This window comes from Tiliqua scincoides, chromosome 5 (assembly GCF_035046505.1).
Source record: "Tiliqua scincoides isolate rTilSci1 chromosome 5, rTilSci1.hap2, whole genome shotgun sequence".
Lineage (NCBI taxonomy): Eukaryota > Metazoa > Chordata > Lepidosauria > Squamata > Scincidae > Tiliqua > Tiliqua scincoides.
The window spans coordinates 77,520,220-77,544,606 of NC_089825.1; the positions used below are offsets into that span (position 1 = coordinate 77,520,220).

General features: G+C 44.2%; 2 protein-coding genes across 2 annotated transcripts in view; one reads left to right on the forward strand and one right to left on the reverse strand.

Moving 5' to 3' along the window:
- Nucleotides 1–1,265: 1,265 nt before the first annotated feature.
- PSMB3 (proteasome 20S subunit beta 3) lies at nt 1,266–11,237 on the forward strand. The gene is made up of 6 exons (XM_066628994.1): nt 1,266–1,429; nt 3,546–3,730; nt 5,409–5,516; nt 8,767–8,944; nt 9,344–9,438; nt 11,039–11,237. Exons 1-6 carry the CDS (start codon nt 1,427–1,429, stop codon nt 11,085–11,087), a joined length of 618 nt encoding a protein of 205 aa, XP_066485091.1. The 5' UTR covers nt 1,266–1,426; the 3' UTR covers nt 11,088–11,237.
- PIP4K2B (phosphatidylinositol-5-phosphate 4-kinase type 2 beta) overlaps nt 11,110–24,387 on the reverse strand; it is a 32,166-nt gene continuing 18,888 nt past the window's right edge. The window contains exons 7-10 of the mRNA XM_066628992.1: nt 21,200–21,313; nt 19,860–20,118; nt 18,309–18,412; nt 11,110–18,142 (exon numbers count right to left, since the gene is read on the reverse strand). Of these exons, the coding sequence (XP_066485089.1) occupies nt 18,062–18,142; nt 18,309–18,412; nt 19,860–20,118; nt 21,200–21,313 (558 nt within the window). The 3' untranslated portion in view covers nt 11,110–18,061. The remainder of the gene's footprint in view (nt 18,143–18,308; nt 18,413–19,859; nt 20,119–21,199; nt 21,314–24,387) is intronic.

Genomic DNA, 24,387 nt, shown 5'->3' on the forward strand with positions numbered 1-24,387 from the left:
CAGGTGAGCCATCCCTTCAGTCCATGTCCATTCAAAGTCCATCAAGGTCAAATGAAGCTCAGGTGTCCATCCAGGTCTCCATTGGCCTTGATTGATTACAGCTGTGGAGCCAGCCCTGCCCTTCCCAGAGCTGTCAAATAGCTGTCAAAACATGGAATCGCTGTCAACACCACATCATCCACCTGATGATCTTCTATTACAGACTGAAGGTTGCCAACAACAACATGACAAAGAGAAATTCAATGGATATAGCCTCCCCCAATGGATATTCAACTGTCAGGAAAGCTGCTCCTGTTACATTACTGCCTGTTATTTTGCAGATTTAAGAGAGTCAACATTGGGCTATGTCAGATGCAAGGGAGGGCACCAGGATGCAGGTCTCTTGTTATCTGGTGTGCTCCCTGGGGCATTTGGTGGGGCCGGTGTGAGATACAGAAAGCTGGACTAGATGGGCCTGTGGCCTGATCCAGTGGGGCTGTTCTTATGTTCCCAGGTAAAGCCCAAAACCATATGGCTATTCAAAAATAAAGTTTTTATTTGTTTAATAAATAAATTAAAATGTTTATACTCTGCCTTTCCACCCAGGAGTGAACCAGGAGTTCATGCTTGTTTACATAATAAAAGAAATAATAAAACAATCAGTTGAAAAAAAATCACCCAATAGGAACCGATGACAGAAGTAACACATTAAAAGTGCTGCAAAATGAAAACGTAAGACCATAAGAAGAGCCCTGCTGCATCAGGCCCAGTGCCAATCTAGTCCAGCTTCCTGTATCTCACAGTGGTCCACCTGATGCCTCTGGGAGAACACAGACAAGAAAGCTGGGTCCCAGCTGCTGGAGAGGACTATTGCCTTCCCTCCAATTCTATTCATGTCTACTCAGAAGTAAGTCCCATGGAGTCAGTGGGGCTTCCTCCCAGGAAAGTGTGGACAGGACTGGGCTGCTAGTCCTCTGAAGAGCCCTGAGGCTGGGACTGGAGCCTGCTGCCCTCCCCGCCACTGGCACTGAGAGGCACAGTGAGAGGCGCATTCGACTGAACACCTTTCCAAGCCACGCCCCTCCCCACATCCTGGCGACCGTTGCCCCGCAAGCGGCGCGTTCCAATCAAAACCGGAAGTGGAGGCACCGTGGAACGTTCGTGCGGGCAGCGAGGCCAGGAAAACGACTTCCGCCATCCCAACAGCCCCCGCGGCGACTTCCGGCTACTGCTTCTCGAGAAGAGGGAGAAAGGACCATGACTCTTCACTTCCTTCGCTTGGAACGCTTGTGCAGCCCGAGGCGTGATTGACAAGTGAAAAGCGACCAATCGTAGTAGGGCGAGGTGCGCCGCCAGCCAATAGGTAGAGAGGCGGAGGCGGGGCTTGGCGGAGCCGGAGGAAGGAGCCGTGCAGAAGGCGGAGGAGGCGACCTGTCTGAGCTTCACCATGGTGGGTGACGAAGGGGGACACTGTTGGCAGGGGAGGCTGAGCTGCTAGGCCTGGGGTGGCTGACCTGAGGCCAGGCATAGTGGCAGTGAACAGGCATTTCTGTGATGCTTCCAGGGTGGCCTCTGAGGTGCTTTCGCCTTCTGGCGGTCTCCGTACCAGCCTCGTGGGCCCAGGTGATGTCCCTGTGTGGACTGGGAGCTTAAATTCTGGCTTGCCTCAGGCCGCCAGCTGGGTTGGTGGTGGAAGTCAGAGCCAGGGCCTTTCTCAGGAGCGTCTCCAGGTGCAAGGGAGGGCACAAGGGTGCAGTCTCTGGTTGTCCTGTGAGCTACCTGTGGGCTGCTGGGAGATGAAGGAAGGTACTCTAGAGGGGCCTTTGGTCTGGTCCAGCACAGCTCACCTTATGTGCATCTTGTGGCAAGGAGTTCCACAGACTTACACCTCTCGCTCTGCAAGGGAGGGCACCAGGATGCAGGTCTCCTGTTGTCCTGTGTGCTCCCTGAGGCATGTGATGGGGCCCTGTGAAGTGCAGGAGACTGCACTAGAGGGGCCTTTGGCCTGTCCCAGCAGGTCTCTCCTTATGTTCTTATGAGGGTGGGTGAAACCTGCAATGAGAATCAGTTTGCATATTACACCAACAATTTTCAACCTTTTTCATCTTAGGGTATGCTGACAGTGTGCTAAAATTGTCATGGTACACCATTAACTTTTTATATAATTGACAAGGCATACATGCTGCTGGGGGGGGGGCTAACATTCCCCAATGGCCCTAGTAATAAATGACCCTCACCCAAATTCCCAAGCACACCTGCAGAGCATTTATGGCAAACCAGTGTGCCATGGCACTTCATCTTTAGCATTTGTCCCCTGTGGTGGTGGGGTCTGCTATTTTTTGTACTTCGGCACACTGGATGAAAATCACTGTGTTATGCAGATGGTGGGAGTAGAGAAGTGTCATAACATGCTCCTTTCTTTTAATTGTTGTACTGCTTTTCTGGATAATCGATTCCAATTTCATGAAAATCCTAGTTTAGATGGTATTGGGCAATGTGTCTTTAAGCATTCTGATATCTGTAGCACAAATTTGTTAAATCAAATGCAATTGGGTTTTTTTGGTTGAGGCTAGTAGAAAAGACCACTATCTAAGAGGTGTTAGTTAAAGACCAGGTGGTCTGTGTTTTGAAGAGCAACCTATTTCATGTTAGCCTCTATAAAGTTGGTGAAATATTTCTCTTGCGCATCAGTGAACAATCAATAAATCTGCACTTTTAGAAAGCAAATTAACTAAGATGCCCTATAACTTACATCTCTGATTATGGAACTGGTCAAGTCAGAGATCTGACCCACTATTTTATCCAAGTTTTAATATAAGCGGAACTAGTCAAATCAGTTTGTAAACAAGCAAAAAAAGAAAAAAAAAACCCACTGCAGTTGTGTGTATGTAACATATGAACCAAAACTTCTGTTTTCAGGAGCAATTGATTTATTTTTGGTAGTTGTAGAGAACTTCAGTGTATCAGCATCTCAGATTTTCCTATCTCCAGCCAGCAGGATAGAAATTTTGTCTATTGTCATCCTTCTCTCTTCACTCACAGGAGAGGCTGACAAAGACTTCCAAGCAGTATCTTGTGCTTTCATTCTCATTTGTTCACTGCTCATATTTATGAGCAGCATTTACAGTGTGTAAGCAGCTGAAAAGCTTGGGAGCCATGTTAGAGTTCATTCATGCTTCTCTTACCTATTTTCCTGCATATATACATCACTTTTCTTAAAGTATATATGTAGTAAAAATATGTAGCTTATGTAGCGAAATATATGAAAAGGGGTTCCTTCTCCAAAAGGGCTCACAATCAAAAAAAGTACATCCTTCTTTTAAAAATAACTACAGTACAAGGAAAACATTCCACCCTGGCTATGGTGGTGGGAGTAAATAGGAACAGTTGCTCTCTCCCTGCTATCCACTACTTTAAAGGTTCTCTTTAAAGACAACCACTACCACTTTAAAGGTGCCTCCTGGCCCATTTAGCAGGAATTCTAAAATCTTTAGGTGAATGAGAAATCAATTTGTTTTTTCAGTGCTAATGGCAACTAACCAGTCTTTCTTTCTCCTTTTTTCCAGTCTATTATGTCCTATAATGGAGGGGCTGTCATGGCCATGAAGGGGAAAGACTGTGTGGCCATTGCTGCTGACCGGAGGTTTGGCATTCAGGCTCAGATGGTGACCACAGACTTCCAGAAAATTTTCCCAATGGGAGACAGATTATTCATTGGTTTGGCTGGACTTGCCACAGATGTACAGACAGTGTGAGTATTCTCATTAGATTGGGCATAAACCAATAACTGTGATATGGTTCAGTGGATAGAAAGTAGAAAGACGGGTTCCCCTTGCCACTAGCTTGCTTTGTCACAAACTGCTGTTTTTCATCCTCTGATCCCAATTTTGTGAAACTGGATGAAATGCTGGATAAGGTTGCTTAGAAGCTGAGTATAACAAGGTCTGTTTCAGTTCTTGGGTTGTCTCAAGCTGCTGTATTGATGGGCAGGGGAGCTATAGGGGCTAAAGTTCCCTGTGCACTGTGGTGTCACACAGGTGTGTACCAAAATATACTAGATCAATGGTTCTCAAACTTTTTTTTTTTTTTTGCAGTTGCTGGTCTGTTTAAAACAAATTCCCCAAAGGCTGCAATCCTATCCTCTCTTTCCTGAGAGTAAGGCCCATTGACTATCAGTGTTAAAAGCATATACAGTGCATAGGAGCCTATTAAAAGTAAAGGTCTGTAATATTTTCCCAAATGCACTCACATACCATAGTGGCATTGAGACTAATATATTAAAAATAAAATACACCCCAAAATGAATGAGAACCTACCTGAAATTGGTTCATGATCCTAGTGGGTCCTGATCCACAGTTTGAGAAACACTGTGCTAGATGTAATGGACATGTCATAAAAAAACTTCCTTGTGCATTTGCTTTGGCATGGGAAAGGTGGGATATAAATACGTAAATACATACAAACAAAACAAATTACTAAATAAACAGATCACTTCAACCACTGTGGATTTAGTAGATAAGAATACCCAGAATCTTGGCTTTAATTTAAAAAACCAAAATCAAGACTTAAGGTGCATTACTTTCTTTTTGAGCAATGCCATGACCTATTCCTTTTTTTAAAAAGATTTTTTGACCGTAAAAGAGCCATAACAGAAACGTTTGCGTTTCCAGATTGTTCTTCTAAATTACAGAGCTCACAGAGAGAAAGTGCCAAAGCTTGCATTCCTGACCATTGGACATTCCACACTTGGCCTAGTTTCTCAACTGCCACTTGCATGTGTTTGAACTGTATCCTTATCCCCTTCCCCATCACATCAAGATCAAGTTCATAGTCCTAGCTGTTAAAGAAGCAGCAGCAGCAAGTAGCGCCTGTCTTTTCAGGATTGCTCGCACTAACCTTGCAGTGTTTCTCAATGTTTGTCCTCTGTCTTACACTTCACATGGTCCACCTAGTCAGAGTACCACTGGAAGTAACTGGTGATGACATCATTGCCAGTCACTTCTGGGTTGGGAGGTCAGATGCAGTGTGATAAACACCAGTAAGAGGCTCAGGGTGGATGGGAGGGCTTTTTGAGCACAGAAAAGCATGCTTTGGAGCTCTGCCTGCTGAGCAGAGCTTCCTATCACTGTTTTTTGTGTCATGTTCCTGGTTTGCTGGCAGGTGTGCAGGGGTCCAGCAAGTACCACCAGATACCACCTCTGGTGGAGTACCACCAGATACCACCTCTGATACCACCACTGGTGGAACCTTTGCCACTGGTTGAGAAACACTGCATTATATTATAAAGAGCTGCCTACCATATAATGCAACAGGAAGCATTTGTGAACTGTTTGTAGAGAATCCCACATGCTGATCTCCTCAATCGCAGAGATGAGCATGGGACTGAGGCTTGAGGTCAATTGAACTCCAATTCTTGCTTCTTGTTACAGTGCCCAAAGGCTCAAGTTTCGGCTGAATCTCTATGAACTGAAAGAAGGCAGGCAAATCAAGCCTCAGACCCTGATGAGTATGGTGTCCAACCTCCTCTATGAGAGACGGTAAGGGCTTAAGTATGCAAGATGCCTGGTTGGCATTGCTGAAAGAACTACACACTAGATGAGATTCTTAACAGGGCAGGGAGTTGTTTTCCTCTTTAGGATAAATGTTTCTGAATTTGTTTTTCTATTCAGGATTAATTGGTGTGCGAAGAGAAGTCCTAGAGGAGATTAGCTTTTGACCAGCTTCTGGCATTTCAGTTTGGTGTATAGCTCCATTCAAGCACCTATTTGTGGTTCATAGAAGCCTTGAATTGCAAGGGACTAAGGAGCCATCTAGCTCACCCTACCTACCCAAAGGCAGAAGGCACTGTCTTTCTGCCAGTGTCCACAGAGAGTGCTTCCAGTAACTCTAAGCATGCTACTTCTGAACTGGAGGATAGTTCTAACCTCAAATATAGGGGATCGAAGTATTCTAAACATAAGCTAAAACCAGTCTGCATACTCATGCCAAGGGAAATTTGATTGGATGCATTTTCCTTTCACCCAGCATTCTGTCTCTGACTGGTGTTTCCAGATCGCCCATGTAGAACTTGCTGCCTCTATATTCCTCCATTTTTTGTCTTGGAAAAGCTTCTGTAGTGCAATTGTATCTTGCGCTGGAATAGGCAGGCCAGGAGGCCTGTGCTGTATCCAGCGCAAGATAGGGACCCAAAGTGGCTCAACCGGAGGTAAGGGGAAACTCTTCCCTTTACCCCCGAGTAAGCCACTGCAACCCCAGTGGATCTCCTCAGACTTGCACCACCTCAGGAGCACTGCTCAGGAATGGAAGCTAGGATCTGGCATATCTGCTGGGTCCCAGCCCCGCTTCCCTCTCCCAGCCCACCCACCCCCAGGGCCACCCTCTGTCTGCCCTCCACCCTGGAACGCCGCCTCCCCACCCTTCTCAGACCCTTGCGTTGGCCAAGCTCAGCTGACGCAAGCCTCCCCTTCAAGACTGGTGTTGAGGCTGAATCTGCTGTGCATCCCTGCACCAGCCCAGCTGACTCTCGAGGAGGTGGCATGTTTGTCACCCTCTTGGGCTGGCACAAGGGACTTGTGCTGGCCCAAGGGTGTGTTAGGTTTGCGCCCTTAGACATACAGTAATACCACCTATAATGCTGCTTCCTTATACTGGTTTCTAACAGTGCTGTTTGTCCCAGCATGATTTACAGCTATTCCAGCCTGTGGGAGCAGAACATCCTGGGCCAATTGGCTTCTGTTTCTTGCCTATTCAATTAATTATATATTGTATTCTATAGTGCTGTTTTGCACAGTACTCAGTTATCCTGAATGGACCCCCATATTATGATTATGAATGAATCCCCTTCTTGTATTATTATGAGAGGCATTTGTATTTATTTGCCAGGTACATCTATTTTAGAGATGCACTAGTAGTGCACCTAAGCAGATTTTTCTGTTTTTTTCAAAGTTGGGTTTAGTATAAGTTTTTACTGTAGTGCTATCGCTTTTATATTTATCCCATCAATTCTGGAAAGAATGCATTACTTTGATATTTAATGTGTGATATATTGTACATGGAACTGCCTCTGGAAATGGTTTGGAAATGACAGTTGTCACAACATGCAGCAGCAAAGTTGTTGCCTAGGAGTGGCGTTCCTGGAACTTGTACTGCTTCAGGACTACTCTCCTGATGTGCTGCTCCCTGACCCGGAAGTATTTGCAGTGATGTCATTACATCACCGCAATTACTTTCTGCAATCTAAGTGATTGCGTAGCTTGGAGCGGCCATGCTGCCTGCTTTATTTTCACTTTGAAAGAAGTGGGAGGCGGGTTGTTCATGGCTGCCCACTTCCTTCAAAGGAGAAAGTGGGCGGCCCAGCTGTTCTGAGCACCCTGCTTGGAGAGCCATTTGGAACATTTGCATGTCACTTGGAGCGGCCATTCACTTTTGATTTTGAAAGAAGTGGGTGGCCACTACAAGTGGCTGGGGGGGAGGGGAGCAGTGGATGTTGCTGCTGCCCCATAGGCATGCTGCCCAGCATCCGCTGATTCCCCCCAGGTATGCTAGTGAGGAGTGGGGGTAGAGAATGTACCTTGCAAGTCTTTAACAACCAACTCCCAGTCTTTCCAGACCCAGACTATCCAAAATGCTGATGTTAATTATCCAAGCCCTATATTTAGTGGGGGAAGAGTAACTAGCCCTCTTCACCCCAGCACTGTCTTTTCTAGTGGCTGTCTGCGGGTGTTCTTTTGCATCCTTTTAGATTGTGAGCCCTTTTGGGAATGGGAGCCATTAGTTGTTTGTTTGATTTTCTCTGTGAACTTTAAAAGCGGTATATAAATACTGTTAATAATTAATAATAATATTGCTTGGAAATTGGAAATACTGCTTGGAAATTGGGTACCTTAAATATTGTCGTCTTCCACATGAGCCTGTCTATATAGTAACATCTTCCTTGAAAGTCCTTCTCTGATTCGGCCATTGTGAGGTGAGGGGGATGACTTGAGATAGGACCTTCTTGGTGGTGGTTCCCTGCTTTCAGAATTAGTTTCCCCATGAAGGTTCACTTGGTGCTGTTTGATTTAAAAAATTGTTTTCCCCAGTCTTCTATAATAGAGCAGTGGTTCCCAAACTTTTTAGCTTTTTAAAAAGACCTCTATCAGGATCCACCTAGGTTTATGAGAGTTAAATAAAAATAGAATTTCTTTCCACTTCTCCTTTTTTATTTACAAATAATAGTATTCTTATTTACGTACAACAAACTTTATCAATTTCTCATAATGGCAGCCCTAGTGAACTTTAACGAATGCTCTTTTTCCTTTCCCATTTCTCCCTAGAAAAATAAAAAAAATATGCTTTTAAAAATTCTTGATTAGGAGGCATCAACTAAGATACCTATGCCACATGCTTGCAAACTGCAGGAGCTCAGTTCTTTGCAATTAGCAGCTGATTTTTGAATAGCTCTATTCAAAAATCAGTTATCTGATCTTTCCATCACTCGTGTTTTCATTGGAGGCTCTGCTCAGCATTCCATGACCCACCAAAAATCAGGTTCCAAACTACCAGTGGGTCCCTGATGCACAGTTGGGAACTGCTGTTCTAGATGATTAGATATTATTCTTCCTGTACTGATATATGTATACTTTGTTGCCTTTTTTTGCACTTTTTTTGTTCTATGGATTTATTCTTATGTGTTTAGCAGTGCTGTAAATGGCTCTGGAAATCCTGCAGGGGTGAAGAGTGTGATGTCAAGTAGCAGTAATTAATAAACATGTATAATTAATATGCCTTCTCATGTTGTTTTTGCAGGTTTGGGCCCTACTACACAGAACCAGTGATAGCTGGCCTGGACCCAGTCACTTACAAACCCTTCATCTGCTCCTTGGACTTAATTGGCTGTCCAATGACAACAGATGACTTTGTGGTCAGTGGGACCTGCGCAGAGCAGATGTACGGCATGTGCGAGTCCCTGTGGGAGCCAGACATGGTAAGTGGCGTGCAGATCACCAGAAGTGGTCTGCTGAGCTTTTGTCTGTTTCATTTGACTTTCATAAGCTCAAGGCTACATTTGCAGTGCAGAATACCCCTTAACCCATTTCTGCCCAACCCACAGGTGTGTACACATTCAATCCCTGTTGTGTATATGCTAACATTGGGCAGAAATGGCTTAATGGAGGCCAGTCATGAGAGTGTATAGTACTTGTAATTCTGATTCCTCACTAGCAAATTGCTAACCTTCAAGACCTCTAGAAGGGGTAGTGGTATAACATACTTCATGCCAGGCTAATTCAATAAACAAGCCAATCAATTATGCATGAGTGAATCCAAAAAGAAAGTAATGAGGGTTATGGTTTCTGTCTTTTTAACCATCTTCCTTTCCGTGCAGGAACCAGATCAGCTCTTTGAAACCATAGGCCAAGCCATGCTCAATGCAGTGGACAGAGATGCAGTGTCGGGCATGGGTGTGATAGTTCATGTAATGTAAGTATAGCTTGAGTCATCATGTGGATGAGCCTTTTCACCAGGTTGATTGGAAAACATATTTATGGGGCAAACTAAGACAGTTTATTTATTTATAATTGGATTTGTATTCTGCCTTTTTCCCCGAAGGGCACCCAAGGTGGGCACCCAAGTTGCAGTCTTTGTCATGATTCTGTCCCCCGCAACAATCTCAGCCATTTGGGGAGACCAAATGGATGGACCAATGAGGCAGAATAGATATTCTGTTTGCATATTGGCCTCTGTACTGTCCAGTGGCCTCCTTTGCTGGAGCTGGGAAAGATGGTCTTGGCTGACTGTTCTGGGAGGTTAATGTCCATAGCAAGGCTCCCTCATTTTGAGCAGCTCAGGGTTTCATGGCCTTCATGAAAATTATGAGTCTGTTCCTCTGTCTTGTTCCAAGCATCATGCAGAATATATGTTAACTTTGGTGTTTTCTGCAGAGGATGATGGTGGCCTGAGAATAAGAAAGTTTGAGATAATGATGTACAGGACACTATCTCGTAGGGTTTAGAGTTGCTGGGACATCTAGGAGCATGATACTCTTCCATCAGCAACTGATGCTCTGGGAGAGAGTGTGTTTTTTGTCATGACTGACAGTTTTGTCAAAGACCTGGTTGATGTCTAGAAGATATGTCATAATTGTTCCTATATACTCATTCCCATTTACAAGATTCTGAGACCCCTGAATATCCAGGTTGCTTGGGGAAATGAAATGGCTGGAATGACAGCTGAATGACTTGCAGCCCTTTGGGGCCTGCTCCCTGGCAGTGAAGAAATCTTGCCACTTCACCATTGGTTGCAATGCTTTCCAGTGGAACTGTTCTGAGTGATGAGAGACCTGTTACAACTTGACCAAGCTGGAAAAGGAGACCTCTGTGGCCCTTCAGAGGCAGTAGAGGTTCCAAATAGTGTCTTGAGTTTAGCAGTTTACTAGATGGTGAGGTTGATCAATAGGATCTAGGGTTAGGTGGATGGGGTTGTGCTCCTTTTGAAAGGAGCAGGTTCTTGACTCTTGGGTAACTGGTGACTTTTCAGGTTAGTCCTGTGTGCCTGCTGTGTCCTGTCCTTTCCTGACTACTCCTGCACATGGCTTGCTGTAATACAACTAGGATGTGGCCAAGTGCACTCAGTGGGCATGGCTGCCTTTTAAAAAGCATCCAGCAAGTGTCAGTTGGTGTAAAATGCAGCTGCCAGGGGTTGGACTGCAGACTGTTCACCAAAGCACGTGATTCTAGATGCATTTGGCTCCTGATCTGCTTCCTTGAAGAATTCAAAGTGCTGCTCCTCTTTTCTCTAGCTCCCTTACCTGCAGTGAGATTGAGCCCACAACAATATTCATATGGATAAAATGTCATTTGACCCTCCTGCTGGCTACTTGTGGTTTTACAGAGTGGCAGGCATCTTTCTACCACTAAGAACACAACTGGTAGTTGTTGGAGAGGAAATGAAAGTGGGACAACCCTCCCTCTTTCTACAGTGTGGGTGATGGGACTTCTGAAGAGGTGAAATGAGAATTTGCACAGTTGAACAATAGATTGAGACTTCATCCATGTTCTTGCCCCCCCCTTTTTTCCATTAGTGAGAAAGACAAGATAACCACACGAACACTGAAAGCTCGCATGGACTAATTTAAAGGCAGGATCTCTTGAAGATGCTTAATATTTTGCTTTATATTATATTGGTATCATTTAAGGACGCCATGTAATCTTGCATTGAACAATTACTGTTAAATAAGGAGAAGATGTACTGTTGGAATAAAATTTTCACTAAGAATGCTACTTAGTTTCTCATTTATAACATGTACAATCAAAAAATCTGTTCTAGAAACAGCCCATAGTGTAGATCAGTGGTTCTCAAACTTTTTGCACCAGAATCCAGTTTTTAGAATGAGAATCTGTCAGGACCCACTGGAAGTGATGTCATGACTAGAAGTGACATCAGCAAGCAGAAATTTTTTTAACCATCCTAGGCTGCAATTCTACCAAAGGAACTTGTTAAAAGTACAAGTCTGTAACATTTCCTCAAATACAGTCACATAGCATGGAAGCATCAAGTCTAATATATTAAAAATAAAATATTGAAATGAATGGGGACCCACCTACACTGGTGTAGATTGTTAGGGAGGCAGTTTAACTTTTTCAACATAGAAGTTATATTCAGATGTCATCACTAACCTGGAATCTTAACTGTCAAATAATCTTTATAAGAGTACCCTAGAGCCAGAAATGGCTGGGGAAAAAAGCCAGGTTCCATCAGTACTATGGAAGAGTCAATTTTAGAATATACACATTCCTCATTGGAAGCTACATGGGGTAAGACAACTTTCTGTTGGATTGGATCCTTTGGATTGCTTTTGGCCAGGGATTTTTATTTTCATAGGAGAAAAGCACAGAGTATGTTCTCTTGGAAGTACAAAATAGATGCTAGCTTTTGGATAACTAAAAGGAACATTATTGTTAATGTTAAAAAACACTGACACAGGGAGGAGACAGCTAGTAAAGGGAGGGTAGAAATGGGTACATTTTGATGATTAAAATTATCTTTAGCATGGATAGTCCTTGGATAGGACTTTATGTAGGTAAAGGTCAGTTAGCGCTGAAGTAGCAAGTTCATGATTTTTATTCAGCTATGTAAACTGCTTTGAACTTTTTCAGTTAAAGTGGTATACACAGCTTCACTTTTTTAGAATCTCAACAAAATGAAAGCTTTTCTACACCTTTGGGGCCCTGAGGAATGCATGGTAAATAGGTTGCTACTGAATATGCCAGTTGCTGATTCAAGATGTGAAACTGTTCTCTGCTCCCACTCTTCCCTCCCTGGCTGCCCCCAGGCTTGAAAAGACAACTGAAGAAAAAGCTGTACAGAAAGTTTTAATTTTATTTTGTTCCCCCCCACGTGGGAGACTTCACCTTGTTAACATGCATGCATTTCAAAACACAGTGTCTCATACTTCTTCTAGCAAACAGATAAGCACATTGGATTTTAATTTCTATTCTTTTTGAGTTGTGAAAATCTAAAAGGACTGTTTTTTAGTTCTCAGATTTGATTTTTTTTGTCACCAGCTATGACCCTACCTGAACCTTTTGTGATACACTTAAACACCTTTCAATCCACTGCATATGCTATACAAACAGGCATAAGGTTGGGAGGTGATTGGTTAAAAAAAGAAGCTACTAAGCGAAGAAAAAAAATTGCTTAAGAGGATTAGTTCATATTCCTTCTCCCTAGTTAATAACACAAGGGCTCACATCCTGATTTGTAAACCTAAAAACAAAATTTTCTTGCAATGACACAGCATGGACTTGAATCAGGCTTCTCACTCTTGAGGCCAAAGGAGACAGGTGGCTAAGCCTATTTGCATATAAAGTATGTTTAATTTTATCAGAAGGAACATATGAATTAAACCATCCCCTCCCCCCAAACTCCTCTTTCCCAGCCCAGCTGGGCAAAAAGTACCTAAAGTGAATGAGCACAGGGTAAAAAAAAATACACGTAAGAGACATTCGGCTTCTTTACCTATGCACCTTGCTTGATGTTCAGAGCGGTGACCATACCCCGTTTTACACAGCAAAAACCCTGGTGCTATGCTAGCCTCTGTTCCTTCCCCATCCGGATTGGAAAAGAAAGATAAAGCAGCAGTAGCATAAAGTACCCCTACTCTCTGCCACACTACTTCTGCTGCATCTTCCTTTTCCAATCCACTTTCCACATCTGCTGGCTGAAAATGACCACCTCAGTTAACTTCATGGCTGGGCCAGACCTGGTTTTACCTGTGAATGAGGCAGACACATTAACAAGACTGCCGTACAGATTGCCATTTAAAATAACCATAGCCAGGTGTGTCTCTCTAGTGCAGGGGATTCTAGGCTGAGTACCTGGAGGCAATTTCATGGTCACTGCTGTCAAGTCATTGTTAAGTTAGCAATGGCGTAGGGTCGATGATGTCAAACTTAGCTTGGTCAGAAACTAGTTTTCTCCTACAGCCATGGCCAGTGCATTCACATTTAAACCATTAAGGTATATTGCCTCTGAATTCGAACTATCCATTTAGCTGATAGTCCTTTAGGATTGAGGCTTTTCTGTTACCTGAAGGGAACAAAGATGAAGAGTTGCATCACCACCTGGAAAAAAGAACACAGCATGTAGTCTTTGGCCAGTCATTCTCTAACCCAGAATACTTTCACTTTTTTAACACAACAATGACAGGTGAAGGTGGTGCCTTCGACAGCAGTTTGTTTTGCTTCTGTGGTGCAGGTCCTTGCACAGGTTGAATACAGAGCTTGCTACCTTTGTCCAGCAACACAGAAGTAGTTATTCTCTAAACCAGACTTATCCACACCATCTATTTAAGAATCTCAGTACAAATTATCAAAAGCTACTGCTGAATTTCCAGGTGGTAAGCTAAAACCCTCAAGTAATGTTGATGAAGCATGGGCTCTGCTCAAAACCAACCTGGCAACAATACCAAGAATAAGCCAGCAGGTAGACTGCTCTTGCAGCTGTATAGTGCCTTTTATCAAATGGTGATCTGATAAATTTTTAGAGAAGGGAAATAAGAGTTTCCAAAAAAAGTTCCAAACAAACATCTGACTTATCAAGTGCCTCTGAAATGAAGCTGCATTGCCAGGTTATGCTGCAGAATTTTAATACACCTAACCTCTGAAGGATTTCAACAGCCTCACCTGCTTCCTTACTTCTATAGAATTGCAGACACTTTTGCTGAGGCAGCAGTGGTTATCAGGGAAATGAAACGAGAGAACCAAAATAGAGGTGCAAAGTGGTCTTGGAAGGGGGCATTTGGGCTGGTCAGCAGCTGCAATTGCAACTGTTACTGTCTGCCCGATGCTGCCAGTAGTACCCTGATGGGCGGGGAAGCACCACAGCCAAACACTTTACAAACATTCATACCAAACTGCCAGGTTTGTTTCACTCTTTATAGGGAGAAACCATTCTAATTCTGTACCAAAAAAACTCCATTTTTATCATCATTAATAACTCCGAGAATCTAAGCAAATGTGCATACTGATTTCACAGAAGAATATATTCTACTTCCAATGTCCAAGTTATCAAACAACATGGAAATGTTTGCTAAGAATCATGGGTAGGGTATGGCATGGGGAGATTCTGAGAGCTTGGATGAGGATAAGAAATGGGAAGGAGGTGAAAGCTTTCTATTCTGGCTTTGCCCATGCATTTGCAAGATTTCAAGAATTGTAATAACACCCTTAAAGGGAGGTGGTTTCTGTGGAAACTCAGCATGCACCTGATAGAGGGCCAGGGGCCAGGAAGGAAGTTGTAAAGCAAATGCTGCTGTCCTGTTAATTAAAACAACGTAGTCAATTGAGAGGGGCTAGACCAGCCACCCAACAGCCCCAACTGCATCCAAGAAATATACAGAAAGACATGGGAAGCATTTGCTGCTTCATCAATTTAGCCCTTGTGACATACTAAGGGATGTATACAAAAGTGGTGCAGGTCCTGTCCTGACAAATGGGCATCTACATTTAGTTTGGGATGGAGGAGGGGGCAACTAGCTAAGAGGGGAGTAAAGTGAAGTGATTTTGTTAGCTAGGAGAAGCTTGGAGAAGAGGGAATAGAAACAGCACAAAAATGGGAATGGGAGACAAGGAAATGAGTCTTGTCACAGGCAGAGTTTTAACAATAAGGACTAGAATCTTGACACAGTGTACACAGCAGGAAGCTACAGCAATGGGAACCAAAGAGGAGTTCAGAAGTGGTATTCTGAATCAAGAAAGATATGGCAGAGTAAGGGGCAAGCTAACAGCCTTAAGTGAGAGCATGGACAAGGACATTAGCAATAAACACAAAGTAGACTAGAGCATTTTGGAAAAAGAATACAACACTTCATGCCTCCCCTGGAAAGTCCGAGGTTTGAGACGTCTTATTCCGAAGGCGTGACTTTTATCCAAAAGTGTTGCAGAACACATTGTGCACCCCTCTCCACAGAATAGCAGAGAGAGAATAGAGGGCAAGGAGGGAAGGGGGAAGGGCAAGGCTAAGCCGACAAAGAACGGAACTGAGCATATACAGTTACTTGGATATTGGTTCAGCTGGGGAGGACAAGTATGCATGTAAAGTAATAGGATCCTAGTAGAGATGGGTTTCGAGGAGGAACTTTAAAAGGGTGGGGAGAAGAGGGAGGTGCAGACAAATGGGGCTATAAACTAGAACAGAGTGAACAAAGTTGACAGAAAACAAGAGCTCTTCAAGCGGCTAAGAATTATAGAGTTGAAGGAGTGAAAGTGACAGACAGACAGGCAACAAGGGGCCAAACCTTTAAAGCTAAGATTTTGGAGTTTGTGTTTAAGTTCCCACACAGCAGATCAGTGAGGTGGGGGGCGCGCTTGATGACCCATATCTGCACACAGATTGAGTTTGTTGTACTAGGAAGTGTGCCATTTCATATTTTTCCAAGTGTGATGCCAAACTCCCTCAGAACTGTAAAGGTTGGCAGGTGTTTTTCATTAATGTTAGAAAAGAGAAAGTTCTGAAGGGGAAAGCAATTTGCCTACTGCTAATTTTATTAAAAAGACAAATTACTTCTAAAACTTAAGAAAACATACATACAAATGAAGCCACAGAAGGGAGTAAAAAATTTTGTCAGGTCAAAGGTTGCAGAACCTAAGCTATATTTTCTTTTTCACAGAGGCCTTCAAGTACACGCATTTAGAGGAGAAAGGAAACCCCTCTAGGTGTCAAAACATTTACAGTCCATCAATGTATCCTTTCTCGCTTCTTAAATATGCTCACATATTCACACTCAGTTTGTGGTACAGTCAGTTGGACACCTAAAGCATCACAGACAGTGGCTTTTGACATATGAAGTTCCTGCCCTGAGTCCACAGGTGAACAGAAAAGGGATTTCATTTTCCACTCTATTGAATGGATCCATTTACACTTTTAAGAAACCCAACACTATTTACAGTATACACCATGACTTTTTGCACATTTTTTTTGTGTCTTTGAAATAGTGGGATCACACTTTTAAAAAAAATGGGGGGCGGAGGGAGGGGCAGAGAAGAGAAAAGAGATCCCAACTCAGAATAAAGGGCATATGCTACAGGGGAAGGGAGAAAAAAAAAACATCTAACACCCTCTCAACATGACAGAATCCACAAAGTAAGAAGTGCCACGCACTACAACACAGGACACAAACATCCCAACAACCACATTCAGGAAAAAAAGGCATATGTGAGAGACGGTTTCAAGGCAGAATAAGCGATGTGTCTTGATTGCAAGGTGATGGTTCAGAAACTGCTAAAGTCATCTTTGAAAAACAAACAAAAAACCCCAAATGAAAACAAAACAAAATCCCCACATAATATTTAAAACACGGAATTAATGCGTGGCATTCAAAATCTTCGGCAGTTTCAACATAGGTGGTTGTGAAATCCAAGGTTAGAAGCAGTCTCAAATGTAAGAAAACAGCTGTAGTTCAAACAGGGCAACAACAGTTCAAATTCTTTTAAGAAAACTGAGCTGGCACAAGCTATTCCAGCACTCTGTTCTAGCAGATGGTCTGTCCTAGTGGTTACAGAGTGGCCCATGGCATCAACTGATTGCACATTTCTGAAGTCCTGGAACCAGACTCCTCCCAACTTGGAACCATCAGAAACTCCAGGGTGACAGACTTTTAACACACTGATTCACCACACAATAAGTTGTTAAAAAAAAAAGTGGTAGCCTTTTTACATCCAATGTCATCTTATGGGGCCTGAATCCCGATCAAGGCAAAAAAGGCTTGAGCCATGATTAAAGTAGCATTGAGAGAACATCAGTTAGGCTGCAGATGCCATTTAGTCCAGGCATTCAAACAGATTTGCAACTTATCAAGAGAAGAATGTCAAGTTGCCATATCCTCTTCTGATCTCCAACAAAGGAGACAGGTGTCTCGATAGGTGCATGGAATCTTCTGCAACTGCTTTTTCCCCCTTGACGCATCAAATTTTATGTGGTCAACTTGTGATCAGTTTCTCCTTCTCTAGCTCTTTTGAATTGACAATTGGTACAAAAGAAGAAAACTGTAATACCAAAATTGGGAGGGGGGGGAAGAGAAGGGGAACCAAGTCTTTGCTTCAATATACTTAAAATGGCTTTTCTACACCAGTGTAACAGTTTGGCCCTCAAAAAGGCACACCATTTCCTGTCCGATTCCGAGAGAAAGAAGCAACAATGGGGTTTGCTCTGAGTGAAAAACAGTAGTCCAGTCGAAGGAACAACCGTTTGTAGAGTTAACTCCGGTTATTTAATCACATTAGTGCCTGACCCATCAGGAAACTGTGATACTCTTCAAAAACAAAAAGTGGAGGTCTTAACAGTCATAAATTCCTCGGGTTTACGTTTGGGTGTTTCAGCAACCAAAATAAGAGAGAGAGAAAAAACCCCACTTTTCCACCCAAGCGGAATATTTGGAGGCCTACAGCTAGAAGTTAGTTTTCTGCAAAGTCACACTGTTATCACACACCCACAGAACATTACACCCCAGCAGAGTGGACTGCATTCCTTTTGCTTTGGAAGTAGCCCCCTCCCTTTCCCCCATTTCTTCTCCTGCTGCTTTTTTTTTTTTGTCAAGGGAAGATAACTATGTCAGGATATTGGACATAAATTCATTGAAGCGTTTCGAATACTGCTCTGGATTGACGGTAGAAATCTCTGCACCAGCCTGGAAGACAAAATAAATGGCTTCAATCATAGGTCTCCATTCAAGGCCAAGACCTGGATTTGAACAACACCAAGTGAATATTTCAAACTGTAGCAAACACACACTTCTACCCCACTCTGTTTCCCAATCCAGTCTCCCCTGAAGAAGAAAATAAAAGGCGTCTTACCCCATGTTTCACAGTTTTGGCAGCATGCGCTGCTTTTTTCTTTGTGTCATATGGCGTGAGGATATCTATAATGGCCATGAAATATACCTCCTTCTTTGGGGCACCTGATTAAAACACAAGAAAAAAAGAGTTTCAGGGCTTGTAAGTCTCTTTGCAAGTACTGAAAAATGCTTTGAGGGTTAGAGGCTATGGGCGTAATCCTGAGTGTGCCTTGGGCCAGAGCATGTATCTTGCGCCAGCCCAGGAGAGTTGCAAACATACCGTAAAGCACATTTGCGCCTTCTCTAGAGTCAGTTGGGCTGACACAGGGACACACGCTGGCCCATGGAGGCTGAATCCAGCCTCCGTGCCGACTCTGATGGGGAGGGTTGTGTCAGCCGAGCTTGGCCAACGCAAGGGTCTGGGGTGGGTGGGGAGGAGGCGGGCGGGAAGCGAGTGGCAGGGTTGTGACCCGGCAGTTATACCGGTTCCACTCTCCTTGGACTTATGCCACCTCCAGAGGTGGCGCAAGTCTGAGGAGACCCATTGGGGCTGCAGTGGCTTACCCGGGGGTAAGGAGAGGAGTTTCCCCTTGCCTCTGGCTGAGCCACTTTAGGTTCCTATCTTGCACTGGATACAGTGCAGGCCTCCTGTACCTGCCTGTTCCAGCGTAAGATAGGATTGTGCTGTAAATGAGTTAAGGGACGCATTTCCAAGCCACCAGAAGCCCGGAGGAAGCACTCCTAATTTCTTAGTGAAAATATCAAATTTTGCAGCATAAGAGCATATAGAATTCTTGTAGCATATCCTTTCATCAGTGATGTTACGTATGACTGGCATAGATTTTGTCTGATTTTTTTGGTAACAGGACATCCCCATCCTGCTTTGGATAGAGGTTTATTCAAGGGAACAGAAGACTGGATAGCTGGAGCATCTATGGGCTCTTGTATATCAGATGGAGTGATTTTCCAAACTGTACTTTAAGGACATGCTCACCAAATCAACCCATCTACAATGAAAGCCTCATGGCTTGCAGAGGATTCAGAGGCATGTTCCTGAGAGTCTGTTCAGCCAGCACATGGCACTGACCAGGCCGGATGGACTTCACTATCACTCCACGTACACAGCAAGTCTGTCTGAAAACAGACTCAACATTTTCCTGTGCAGTACACTGCAGGGCAAGCTCTGGGGTGGTGGCAGGGTGTCAGCAGTGGGAAAGGAGGGACTGGAAAGAGAGCTTTGTTGACTGGGGTGACTGAGGGTCAGGAAGCCAACAGATAATGTGAGACCCAAGAGACAGGTGATGGCAGATGGACCAAATTTCATCTATAGCAGGGGTGCTCAAACCCCGGCCCGGGCGCCACTTGCAGCCCTCAGGGGCTCCCATCAGGTGAGATGATGTGGCCCTCTTGCCAAAATGTTTGGACACCCCTGATCTATAGAGTCAAACCAACCAAACACATTCTTATGATTAGATAACCACAGTCAGTGGACCTTTCAATACAACATTCTGGTTTTCCACAGCTTCCCCCTTTGCCTCCCAGCTCCTCCTCCCCCAACTCCATCACTCACTTTCATGGCTTTTCATAGCGTAGACATCCACTGATGGATCAAACTCCCCAGGCCCAAAAAAACGGGGAAAGTTGAGAAGGTTGCCAGGGCTGTCAGGGGGGGTCCCGTAAGAGCCAATTGGGTTCCCACCAATGCCATCATTCTCGCATTCTTCATCTTCTGCCCGATCTTCAACTTCCATCTCTTCTTGCTCAGCACGGTCCACATCATGAATTCCTACCAGCAAACTGTAGTCCATGATCTTCAGCTGGGCAAGAAACTGGAAGGCAACAGAAAGGCATTCTCTCTCCCTCTTTCCTCTATTGCTATGCTCTCACCACCTGCCTACTTGGGTCAATAAGGGCTCCCTCCAGCTCCTTGCAATGGATTCAAGACTCTACCTTGCTGGTCTGTATTTGTTCAACAACACCATGCCATCACTCTTACCACCCCTTCTTTTTTGCTCTGGTTTCCCCCACTTCAGTCTTTCCACTAAACTTTCCACTAAACATTTCCACTAAACTTACCTCTTTCTTTTGTATGCTGAGTAAGCTTCCTTCACCAACACTCCTTATTAGCATTTGCTTCAATATCAGAAGGTTGGAAAACTCTTTTTCTGAATGAACATTGGAGTCAGGCTTCACTCTTACAGCCCAAAAAGTGGCTCTTTTAATTGACTGGAAGAAGTAAACCCAGAGCAGTGACTCATGCAGAGATGCAACAAGCAGCCTCTCCAAGGAAAGGCAACTGTGCTGCGCTTCTGTAACGTGAGCAGTTCAATGCTCCAGTCATAGAAGATGGAGAGACAGTGCAAAATTGTGCATCCCCAAAGGAGGGAAGCCCAGGGCAGTCAAGTGCTGCTAGGTTCAAATAGGGAGTCTGGTGAATCAAACTCTGGCTCCCTGTGCCACTACTGGCTACAGCAGGAGAACTACAGGCAGTGCCAGCCTTTTCACAATCTTCTTTGCCTGCAGATCCAAGTGACACATGGGGGTCAATCCAGTACTGCTGGTCGACAGAGATCAGCCTTCTCTTAACCTGAGCAATTTGTCAGTGAAGGAGTCCACCAGATTAGTGGTTTTCAATCATCAGGCAAACAGTTGCCCAAGCCACTGGTTCATTCTCAGGTCTACCATATACAGATACAAAACACACAGTGAGGGTGGACTAATCGAGTAATAGCACTCTGTATCCATTGCCATTTCCAAACTGTCTTTAAGGGAAGCCTTGAAGGAATGCATACCCAGATGTTACTTAGGGAAGGAAGAAAGAAGCTTTTATGGTCCTTTCCAGGCCTGTGGTTCTACAATCACCACCATTTGCATTTCCACTGATCCACAAGCACCTCAACACACTTTTACCTCAACATCTCGTTTCAACTTCTCCAAAAAGTTCTTTTTGGACTCCTCTCCAACACGGAGCTTTTGGCCTTCGTTCAGGAAGTCATTGTCTTTAAATGTTGGTAGGTCCTTGGCCTAGATAGAAGAGCAAACTGGAATAAGTGCAAACAAGTTCTTAGTTTCATGCATATGCTGACAGCATCCAAACTGGCTGCAGCTACCCAGAAAAAGTAGCTTCTGTCATGACAGGAAGCTTACAGAAAACATTGGCTTAATGTACTGCCCACTGAGGCAGTGAAAAAAGGCTAATCTGACGCTGCAAGTTATTAGAAAGGTAACACAGGCCTACAAAACTTAGGGTCAGAAAAGTTTTTCCCAAACTTTATTGTGGTTTGATATGAATTAGGGGTGCCAATTCCAAAAATGGCATCCATTTTGTCCTATCACGTCTAGTTTTGGAGATATAGTATGGCCTCATTAGTGAATGGTTCAAGTAGCTTCCTCATGAGGAAGCCATGGTGTAGGCTTCCTCATGAGGAAGCTGCTTGAACCATTCACTAAAGAGGCTATGCTCTGTCTCCAAAACTAGACGTGATAGGGCAAAATGGATGCCATTTTTGGAATCAGCACCCCAAATATACCCAGGAATTAGTGTAACATTTAAGGAAGCAAAATGTGTGTTGGCCTGTGTAATTAAATACACAAGTATTGTGAATTTAAACAGGTTTTAGCCTACCAGATGCAAGGGAGTGGCAACAGGATACAGGAATCATGTTGTCTTTTAGGCTGCCAGAGGCATCCGGTGGGCCACTGTGAGATACAGGAAGTTGGACCAGATGAGCCCTTGGCCTGATCCAGCAACGTTCTTCTTATGTCTCTCAAGAGCCAGTAGGTTAGAATCAGGAACTGCTGGACTAGAGTTCTTTTGACTCTTGTGAATCCTTTATGGTTACAGAACATAAGAACATAAGAACAGCCCCACTGGATCAGGCCATAGGCCCATCTAGTCCAGCTTCCTGTATCTCACAGCGGCCCACCAAATGCCCCAGGGAGCACACCAGATAACAAGAGACCTCATCCTGGTGCTCTCCCCTACATCTGGCATTCTGACTTAACCCATTGCTAAAATCAGGAGGTTGCGCATACACATCATGGCTTGTACCCCATAATGGATTTTTCCTCCAGAAACTTGTCCAATCCCCTTTTAAAGGCGTCTAGGCTAGACGCCAGCACCACATCCTGTGGCAAGGAGTTCCACAGATCGACCACACGCTGAGTAAAGAAATATTTTCTTTTGTCTGTCCTAACCTGCCCAACACTCAATTTTAGTGGATGTCCCCTGGTTCTGGTATTATGTGAGAGTGTAAACAGCATCTCCCTATCTACTCTGTCCATCCCCTGCATAATTTTGTATGTCTCAATCATGTCCCCCCTCAAGCGTCTCTTTTCTAGGCTGAAGAGGCCCAAACGCCGTAGCCTTTCCTCATAAGGAAGGTGCCCCAGCCCTGTAATCATCTTAGTCGCTCTCTTTTGCACCTTTTCCAATTCCACTATGTCTTTTTTGAGATGCGGCGACCAGAACTGGACACAATACTCCAGGTGTGGCCTTACCATCGATTTGTACAACAGCATTATAATACTAACCGTTTTGTTCTCAATACCCTTCCTAATGATCCCAAGCATAGAATTGGCCTTCTTCACTGCCACCGCACATTGGGTCGACACTTTCATCGACCTGTCCACCACCACCCCAAGATCTCTCTCCTGATCTGTCACAGACAGCTCAGAACCCATCAGCCTATATCTAAAGTTTTGATTTTTTGCCCCAATGTGCATGACTTTACACTTACTGACACTGAAGCGCATTTGCCATTTTGCTGCCCATTCTGCCAGTCTGGAGAGATCCTTCTGGAGCTCCTCACAATCACTTCTGGTCTTTACCACTCGGAAAAGTTTGGTGTCGTCTGCAAACTTAGCCACTTCACTGCTCAACCCTGTCTCCAGGTCATTTATGAAGAGGTTGAAAAGCACCGGTCCCAGGACAGATCCTTGGGGCACACCGCTTTTCACCTCTTTCCATTGTGAAAATTGCCCATTGACACCCACTCTCTGCTTCCTGGCCTCCAACCAGTTCTCAATCCACGAGAGGACCTGTCCTCTAATTCCCTGACTGTGGAGTTTTTTCAGTAGCCTTTGGTGAGGGACCGTGTCAAACGCCTTCTGAAAGTCCAGATATATAATGTCCACAGGTTCTCCCGCATCTACATGCCTGTTGACCTTTTCAAAGAATTCTATAAGGTTTGTGAGGCAAGACTTACCCTTACAGAAGCCATGCTGACTCTCCCTCAGCAAGGCCTGTTCGTTTATGTGTTTTGAGATCCTATCTTTGATGAGGCATTCCACCATCTTACCCGGTATGGATGTTAGGCTGACCGGCCTATAGTTTCCCGGGTCCCCCCTCTTTCCCTTTTTAAAAATAGGCGTGACATACAGATTTAAAGCTTCCTGAGTTATGTCATTCTCTGAGATTCCACCCAACCTGGGATTCTTTTGATTTCCCCTGACCAGGTACGACTTTAAAAGTTTCCAGGTCAGCCTCAGCCAAGGCAACAGTCAGCCTAGACTTTGTCTGCTGGGCTACTAGAAATCGGAGGTTGTTCATGCAAACATTTGCTCCCCTGCCTGCAGTATTCCCCTCAGGTTCTGGTCCCAGGGACTTAAGCCTCCCTAGCGTCACCGTATCGGTTCATCAGACTGCCTATCTCAACAATATCTCAACAATATCCTAAAGTTATGATGCTGTCATGTTTAGAATACTGCAAACAGTTTTGCTTGCTCCATCTCAAGAATACTGTACCTTCTGAAGAAGATACAGAAAAAGAGCAACTAAAATGGTCAGGGGGTTGGAGCATCTTCCTAAAAGATCAGATTTTAATATAGGGAGAAAGAGGTGAACAAAGGTAGAGGATGTAGTAGAGGTTTCCATATTATGGTGACAGTGAATAGACAGACCATAAGAAGAGCCCCTCTGGATCAGGCCGAAGGCACATATAGTCCAGCTTCTGGTATCTTTCAGTGGCTCACCAGATGCCTTATGAAGTGTACAAGACAAGAGACCTGCATCCTGTTTCCACTCCCCTGCATCTGGCATTCTGAGGTAGCCTACTTCTAAAATCAGGAGATTGCACATACCCTTCATGATTTGTAAC

Coding starts and splice junctions, on each gene's coding strand:
- PSMB3 (XM_066628994.1), top strand. Junction 3,731..5,408: donor GCCACAGATGTACAGACAGT/GTGAGTATTCTC, acceptor TTCTTGTTACAG/TGCCCAAAGGCTCAAGTTTC. Junction 5,517..8,766: donor AACCTCCTCTATGAGAGACG/GTAAGGGCTTAA, acceptor TTGTTTTTGCAG/GTTTGGGCCCTACTACACAG.